Consider the following 9,647-nt stretch of genomic DNA (forward strand, 5'->3'; position numbering starts at 1 on the left):
TTTAATTTTTTACGATTGTCATTATACACGTTTGTCAATTTTTTGTCCTTTAAATTTTGTGTTAATTCTTGCATGATAGAAATAAATTATCTGAATCCTTTGAAATGCCGACCGCGATTCCTCCAGCAATTGGGTATTCACTACCAATGCGTTCCTTACAGCACCTTTCAGGATGAACAATGATTTGTGTTTTCAGAATGACGATATAGTATACAAACATTTTATTTCCGCATGTTCCGAAATATCCGAGGGTTTATAATTATGCAGGCATATTTCTGGATTCTTTGGCGTCGCGTTTTTTTTTCCGGCAGACCAGTAACCACAACCACATCGATGTATTTTCAATGTTTTTCTGTGAAATGATAGGATAGGATAGGATTTACATATTTATCCCGGGGGAGAGGAAAGCCGATAAGACGGCTTATCCATATGGCGAACCACGGCCTCTCGTCCGGTTACCATTCCAAGTCGGGTATGGGATTAGTTTTTACTGTATTGTTTGTTTTCGGAAGCATGGACTTGGTGATGGAGGAAGCCGTAACCGACCAGCGGTTACGTGAACCACCCAACGACGGCGAGGAGTCCAGCAATCCTCTCGCACATAACCATCACTGCATGGGATTCGAACCTGCGAACCCATGCAGAGTGACTAGAGGTGCGGTGGCGAGCGTATTCCTAACGCTTAGCCCGTTGAGCCACACCGCGGCGCCATTCTTATGTCTGACTTGGATTGACAATGACTCCGCACACTCCTTTTGGTTTGTTTTGATTTTGCCTTTTCCTTTACAAATTGCGGAACAGAGTACCGGTAGTTATTGCAATTATCTTTCTCCACGGGCTGCGGTACCGGTACCGAGAGAATGGAATAGCCAGTGTCAGAGCAAATATTTCTTCAGTATGAATGCTTTTGTACTGTCACAACTGCAGTCCTGTTATGAAATTTATAACGTTCGTTTTCGGCCCTGGATGGAAGAGCGTTGGCGATTTGTCAAGCCTTATTTCAATGTTTCAAAAACCGTCATTTTTCATGGGATAGTAGTATTCGTTATTGCAGCCTTCTGTCTCTATATTTCTGCATTCTTATTCGGAGCTTTATATTTTTATAACATGCCCACAATTTATCATTCGTTTGATCTCAATTTTCAATATAGTAGGTGAGTTTGTCAGAGAGATTTGGTAGATTTGACGTGTTTAGTTTCAACTCTTATGGTATTCAATGAACATGGCCATTGATCAAGTTTTGCAGATGAAAAATTTTATACAATTTAAATGGCTACCACCACATAGCTGACTAGGGTTTTGTCATCCTGTTTAAACAGTTCCACCGTCTCAAGTACCGTGACAGGTCTAGAACCCACCAAGTACAGAAGTACGGAAATAACAAAATTAACTGATTATAATCTTGGAAACTTCATACTGGCAAATCTTGTTTATTTTAAAATCAAAACATTGACCTCTTAGGCTACTTCCAGATTTTCCGATTGGGGCTTCAGAGCTTGCTCATACACATATGGGAATGTCAGAATGTAGCAGTGACAAGTATCGTGACTTTATACCTTATATTTAACTTACTTCATTTAGACAATGTATTCAACAACATCGAAACTATCTGCGAACTGGAATTGGAGACACTGATAAAATGTATAAAAATGCATGTTATCCCAAAGCAATGTTGGATTTTGATTCAATTGTTAGCAAAAAGGTCTGTATTAAATGCATATATAATAAAGAATGGAGTATTTTTATATCCAGATATCATTTACGTATATAAAAAGAATTGATTATGTTGATCTGATTTGTTCAAAATAGCTGCTCATTCTAAAACATCATTAATGTAAGTTATCATCTCAGTATTTTGAAATTGCAAATGCCCACACACTTATAAGTGTCTTTTTATTCGTGCACTATGCCATTTGCCCATTTCAAATATACTATTGTGTAGTGCCATTAGTGGGAACATTTTCTGCATTGGATATTAAGGTGCATGGAATTTCTTCAATGCTGTTCAACCTGAGTGAAAGCACAAAAAGTTTTTTTACCATTCCAGGTTCCACAACCTGATCAGAAATTTATGGTTTATTTAATTCTTGACTTGCCGGAGTCACAAACTAATCTTGACATTGGAATGTTTATGGTGACAATGAGATATGGAAGTTTATTTTCATCTCACCCAGTAAGTCCAGCTGTATCATAATATTTTCCTTCCTCAAGTAGTTCTATAATGCCCAATTTATTAGATGAAAGAAAATTAATACTGGTTTTGTTGGTGTGTCAGTTTTTTCATTTTGAAAATATGTGTGGCAAAGAATATGCTATCAAAATATTCATAATCTTATTGAAACATAGACAATCAATAATAAAGATGCAAATAGATTCAACTTTGTTATACTTTTGAAATCAAATCGTCACAGTCTTTCTTTTTTGAAACATAGACAATCAATAATAAAGATGCAAATAGATTCAACTTTGTTATACTTTTGAAATCAAATCTTCACAGTCTTTTTATTTCCTACTTATAAATAAATTACATGCAGGTATAGCATTGAATTTGTACTTGTTGTTTTCAGGTTTCTATAAAATACAGACCGTTTTTAATCAGGCTTGCATCCATAGCTTTTTATTGGCCGTTGCTGCTCTTTGATTTGATAGAATCGAAACAGACGATAACAGTACCGTTGTTTGATGAAGCAAGATTCAGCCATGTTTCCAAGATGGATGTTCAGGTTCTTTATTACCGTATATAGAAAGATGCAGATATAGAGAGATGCAAATAATTTTTTCCTGAATTTGAAGATTAAAACCATTATTTAAATGCCATATTATATGTATTTATCAAAACTACAACCAAATTGCTCTTGTTGTTATGCATTCCATGATGTATAAATTAATCTTAATGTGAATTTTAAGCAATTATATGCTATGTAGTGCTTTACTTTGAGCAAGACAACATCTTACCTATAGAGCCAGTATTACCAAAAATTCCCCTTGTATGCCAGCATATCCTTTCCCAACACAATTATAAATTTTTATCTGTGTATAATAGTTTCTTTGAATTTATGTTTAGAATTGTTTACGAGAGAATGGCTCTACATTTAAAGATCAGTGTCATCATCGCATAGTTGAAATACAAATTGATTATCCAGATATCCAAATTTACTCGGCGCAATTACAAGTTACTGCCATATTTTCTGGACTGCAATATTTTCTATATCAATGGCCAGTATTCTCTTTTTTGGTCGGCATAGCAGTATTTTTTGTTCCAGTATTAGCTTCAATGTTAGTAATATTTTATATTATCCTATGGAATCCATATCAACGTATTCAAGAATATATCGACATAAATGGGATCCCCGCTAGAAGATTACTTGGAAGGCGAAGAAGGAACAGGGAGGCAGTTAATGACGAAGGTTAACTTTTCAAAACATATTAAGTTTCGACAGATTGTTGTTTATACTAATTTTTTGAACTTTCATCCCATTCTCATTGAAATTTTTAAATGAAACATTTCTCATCGGGCATATTGAAAAGTTTGCTTGAATTGAATTAAAATCTTAAAATGCGTTTTCAAGGATTGGTATCTACAGTCAATTAGAGATATAATTGTTTTTGATTCATCCATCAAGATAATGATATACATGAATGAAGTTGCAGACAGTGTGTGTATCTAGAAAAGTACATCAAGGCTGATAAAAACATACCTAATTTTGTTGTTTTAGAATCGCTTGGTTTCAACTTTAAAATAATGTCTACTGCATTAATTGTCCAATGTGTGAACAAATTTCATTTGCAATCTCCATCATCCAGGTCCGCAAGAATTACCATTAGTGGAGGTTGTGGAAAATGAGCAGAATAGACCGAATAATGACGAAAGAGAACCAGGTAACAGAACAACATCATCATTTACAACATCATCTATTGAAGTAGTTGGATCACTATTTTCTGAAGATTTCAAGAAAAGTGGTGATTCCAAGTATGTAATTTCTACTGGCCAATTTTAGCGCATGATGTCAAGAAAATGGTTTGCTAGGCTAGACAAAAATTGTTGTGGCATGAATACCTTGTAACTAAAATTTTGAAATCAAATAAATAATGTTAAAGATTGAGGCAAGTGTAGGCAATTTTGTCTTCACTTACAGTATGAAAAAATGATATCTGGCAGGATTCCAATAGGAAATTCTACTCTTTGAGACATCACAATAATTAATGTTGGAAAATATTCATTTTGACTAGGATAGGATTTCCATTATGCAAGAGGCGTTTGAACATTATTAAAAAAAGCCCTATATATGCATGAAAATGATTAGTAGTGCATGCTTTTGGTATCCACCCTAATAATCTCACATACTATTTATATGGCAGTCCATTAGCTTTAAGAGAAGGTCAAGGGGGCCATACATGTGGCACCATATATTCCTAAATTGTGAGGATATAATAGATCTTTTCTTATGGAAGTTTTCCATTTAATATTACTAGATTCCCCCCCCCCCCCCCACCCCTGGATTCTGGGATACACTCTAGTTTGATATGTAGGAATGCTTTGTAGTTGTTTGATATAGAATTGAAGTGTATATAACTTCTGCCTCTTCCTCGATTGTATTAGCATATCCTCATGTAAAACAGACTACTAGAATCCTATGACTGAAATCAAAATGGCTATATTGAGTGATTCATAAGTTCTGAATGACTCAACAAAGAAGCTTTGTCTGGTTTTGTTATCTCGATATCACTGATAGTGGAATCCAGCTCACATGACTGAAGTAATTCCACTTAATTTACTGAAATGTTGCTGGTTTTCTCATCGCTGTACAGTGGTTCATGTTATTGGTTGTCAGTTATGAGTTAACCCAACATCATGTCCATGCATTTGAAGCCTATAACTTGTTGACTATTTCCGCACCCAACTGGACAAAAGACAATAGTTTGCAGTGAGATTAAGCCATCTTACCAACTTTCCTTTCCCCAAAGGAAAAATGATAATATATCCCATACTAAATACTCTTTAGTCTGTGGATAAATATGTCACTAGATTTTTGCTTTTTAAATATGTTTTATTATCAAATACCTTTTTGATTACCAGATCAAAATTTATAGATGGCAAACATGGTTTGAGTTGAGATTTGCTATAATATGAGGTTTATACCGAAGTCTCAACTCATTGAAGGTTATTTTTTATACAGAGATGATGATCAACCTTCCACGTCTCAGTCAGAAAATTTTGATGAAACAAATTCAGAAAGTGAATTAAGAAAGAGGAAATTAAATTTCTGATTCATTGTTGAGTGTTGTTTGATTTTTATGAGTTGAAGATCGTCAATGTTTAAAATGCAGGAAATGATACTGGATGACTAGAGAACTCTGTGTCTCAAAATTGTTGTGTTCCACGCCTGTCCCCTTCTCAGCACATATATCTCACTTTGCTACACCTTTCACACACTTTCCTGAGTTATGGAAGATGTATTGACTAAAGTAAGCATACAAAGTGGAATTCATGCTATGTTCTGGGTTAAGATAGATATATTACTTTGGCAAATGGTGAAGTATTTATATGAAGTGGAATTCATACATTGAAACCCTTGTGGTGGATTTTGTAATAGAATTATTTATATATCTTTTCTATTCGCTAGAGCATGTTTTAACATGACTCATTGATGTGAGAATGAAACTCATATCCTTAATTAATATTTTAAAGCAATTCGAATATCAGTGTTTTGAACTGTGCATTAGTGCTGGAGGAAATGTGCAGGGACATTGTTCACTTTATATGTGCAGGCTATAGCGGTGTATTTTAAACTTTGATTTCAATTTCTCCTTATTAATTTTTTTTTGTTATCCTGTAATTTATTGGCGACTGTGGACTCCAGGCAAATCCAACGTCTATGCACTTATCTTTATGGAATGTTTTGATTTCATTTTTTTTCTTTTTACAAAAATTTCTACCAATTATGTAAATAAATATGTTTATGTAGGCATAAGTACAAAAAAACTTATTTTTTTGTTTCATGTGCGATTTAATAACGCGCCCATTTAGTCGTGACCCTACTAGAATACTGGGATATAAATCTGCTTAGTAGTTACAGTAGCTGACTGTGAAATGAAAATGTCGCCACAGAAGATGTCGGTTGTATGGCTTGCAACTCTTACTTTTTCCGAACCGTGGCACTGTCGAGCCAAACTTTCGGTTATAAAAGGCATATTACATTTAATTATCTACCTAAAATTTGCTGTTTTTTCATGTGCAACTCTTTTTTTTATTCTGTTAGAGTTATCCACTGACCCCTCCAGCAAACGGTTTGCTCTTAAGTCTTTTTAGTAACGGTAATGATGCGCATCCTATAATTTAAGTACTACTTGCTTGATTTTTATAGATTTTTTATTTGAAAATTGCGTAAAAAGTATTGCCTGATTCTGAATCGCGTTCACTCTTTTGTGTGCTTTTTTAGGCGCTCCAGAAGTATATGCACCAGATGGCACACAACCTGATAACTCTAACCTGGTGCACATACTATGTTCAGGCTGTGCGCCATCTTGGTGCACATACTTCGGAAGCACCTTTTTTGTGGGTGGGCGTATTTTAACTTTATTTTAAGTTATGCTCGCCTCCCAGGTATCTCTGCATTTTGTTTGTCTGTTTACTTTTTGTGTTGTTTATGTCAGAGAACCGAAATAAAATGATGGTTTCCATTTGCCACAACATACTTGTGCGAGTGCGCCTTTGGGCTTTTCTTCAAAATGAACGTCGGTGTGGCAGCACATATGCACCCATAAGCTTCACCCAGTGCATCACATTTGCACCCGTTGACTGCACCCAAGGTATTTGCACCTGTATACAGATTGCACCCACGGACATTTTCAAATTTGTCTTATCTGCGTTGAACGAACTGACGTTTTGCAAAAAATTATGAATATCACTGACGCCTCCACCACCCTACAACAGAAGGAAAGCAGCGATCCTCTTGCGCTGATTCATCTATTTTTCGTCTGTAGTGCTATTTAAATTTGCTGAAATTCTGCAACACCAATAGCTAGTGGCTTCCAAGTTTAATATTTTACGTCGTTCAGTCTCACTTCATTTTTTAAACGTAGTATAATGGGGGAAATTAAGCTATAGTATATAAGGTGAGATTCTTAATCGGCGCTTTTAACCACTGATATATATAGTATGAAATTCCCTTTGCAAGAAACTGGCATGCTTGTTTCCATGAGGTTTCAAGGTTTATGTTGTGTTTGTATAATTATCGCAAAGGAGAGAAAAGTATTTGTGTGACGCGCTGCGGCCTTTGCCAGATTATCACTCCACGCACTGATGTATGGATTTGTTCATGCAATGTTTAAGATTTCCATATTGCCACCAGTCTGCTGAATACTCACATCCACTGACAACCAATAAATAAAATGAGCCACTTTTACTTTTTTGTTAAAATTTTTTGTGGCAGACGCATATCAAGCTACGGTAGTAAGGTAATAGAATGTGAAATAAATTAGCCTATGTTGATTTGCTATCTTTTTGTGGTTTTAGTTACATGAACAGACGCAGGCCACAATGTATCCACTTTCCAAGTCAAGCGCTTCGTTACGCGTTTCTACAACAAGGATCATTCGATCTACGCGAAAGAATAATTGAAACCACAGAACTCGACATTATCTTCTTTATGAGTTTGTTGATATTTCCTGCGGCAAAGCCTGTATAGACAAATACGTTATTCAGTGCTGGGGCGAAGGAGTGTGTAAACAATCAACCAATTTATTTATCCATATGTTTGCGTGAAGTGACCCGTAATGGAGCAATGTGGGAGACTATTTGTGCTTTGTGTGTGGAGAATTGTTTTGCGTTAGATATCGCAAACATTTTGTCCTGATATAAACCAATCACGATTTTATCATCGAATCATATTAGATCAAATCTAAAATCAGTTTAATTGTATTTTAGAAATGTTGATTTATGATTCTACCATACTTGGCAGAATAATATCTGTTGATGATTTTTTGAATGAGTTGTACTGTCACCGGTATATCAATGCGTTTATTTGACAACGCAAGAAAAACTAATATATTATCCCGTTGAAAAATCCAGCTTCGCGTGGGTCTTTTTCAATATGGGCGGTTTGGTATCGGGTATTACACGGGACTCTGTTCTTGAGCCGCATGTTATAAGACTAATAAAATTCAGTTGTCACGGAGCAAGGCTAATTCAATCCATTATTAGTTTAAGTGTGACAGAAGTAGAAAGACAATAAGGAAAGTACGACTGTTAAGAATGGCTGGGACTTTATTCGACACTCCAACATACGTTCGAATTGCGATTCTGAAAATTTAAGTCATCTCCATCCTACAGGTCGAATGTCTAAATGTATTCTATAAGTGATATGTGGTAATAGACAGTTATGCTCAACACGATCGATCATTCATACTGGTCTATTTGGAATTTTGACTTGGACAGAAAGTTATGTATGTCTTATAGCCTACTCGGTGAAATGGTGACGAGTTTGTTTGCAACGTGATCTTGTTGAAATTTGGTCTCGTCCAGTCGTATCGGATCAGTGGCCATGATGGAAGAGCGTAACTCGTTGACAGCTACTTCAAAGAAAACTTTTGTTTAAAATACCATTGTCTTTTGGCATATTAATGGGTCCGTTGTTATTGTGTAATTTTGGAGCATATTATTTAACAAAACGCAAAACATTATCCGATGTTTAACAGTAATGCGCGAAATTTTTCAAAATGTTGTTGAATATCACGGAGCCATAGCTTGCAACTGGTTTGACTTGTGAAGCCTCAACACAGAACTGTCCAAAATCGACAAATTATTTGTTGTAAGCTTTTAGGCGCTAAATCAGAAATAATGTAATTAAATAAATATTATTATCACAATAGGTAGCGAAACCTTTGGCATAGATTCGTATTTCAACGAATTCTTGTCAAATGCCTTTAAAGTTCAAACATGGCCTTTATTCACGCGGTCTTAGCCATTGCCCCATGACATATTTTATCACAACTCATCATCATTATAACTTAATTCAAAGTAAAATTTCTGAATCTGATTCATAATAGCTTCATCGCGATGCTGAAATGAAATTAGATACTATTTATGGGCAGACCGACTAAATTATTCAATTGAGAAGACAAGCTAGTTTATGCTGTAGCTGTCACGTAATCACGTAAAAAGAATATCTGTACCTTCTGAAGTCTTATGACAGACACGGCGTATTGTCTTTGTTCCACATTGGTACAAAGATTAAGGTTTACGCAATATATCTTTGTATTATGCTTCGTGCACCGAAGCTTGGATTTTTCCTAGGTGGCATATGTGTTTGGAGCAGTTTACTATCGATTCTTATAAGGCATAACAGGTATTTTTTGTGCATATGTCAGGATTTTAACCAAATAACTCTTCCATAGTATACTAGTCGTTTTAATAAAACATCGGCCATTGTTCCTTTAAATTAATCGATTTCGTGAAAACGTGTGTTTTCTGTTTCAGTTGAATCCATGCTCACGAAAAATAGAAAAACATTTTTATGTAACTCATTCAAGTAGTGTACGTTGTTGCATTTTCGTTTGCTTTTCGTCTTTAACAGGCCCAATACAAAAAAAATAATATTTTTGTAAACATATGAAAGTCCATTTGTAAATCGACGCCGCGTAATAAG

The 9,647-nt window shown here is 35.3% G+C and overlaps 1 protein-coding gene across 1 annotated transcript; it reads left to right on the forward strand.

The window, feature by feature from the left end:
• Positions 1 to 779: 779 nt before the first annotated feature.
• LOC120336344 (seipin-like) lies at positions 780 to 8,177 on the forward strand. Its single transcript, XM_039404008.2, has 7 exons — positions 780 to 1,154; positions 1,582 to 1,702; positions 2,048 to 2,173; positions 2,568 to 2,723; positions 3,065 to 3,407; positions 3,805 to 3,970; positions 5,178 to 8,177. Exons 1-7 carry the CDS (start codon positions 898 to 900, stop codon positions 5,266 to 5,268), a joined length of 1,260 nt encoding a protein of 419 aa, XP_039259942.2. The 5' UTR covers positions 780 to 897; the 3' UTR covers positions 5,269 to 8,177.
• Positions 8,178 to 9,647: the final 1,470 nt, after the last annotated feature.

This window comes from Styela clava, chromosome 2 (genome assembly GCF_964204865.1).
Source record: "Styela clava chromosome 2, kaStyClav1.hap1.2, whole genome shotgun sequence".
NCBI lineage: Eukaryota > Metazoa > Chordata > Ascidiacea > Stolidobranchia > Styelidae > Styela > Styela clava.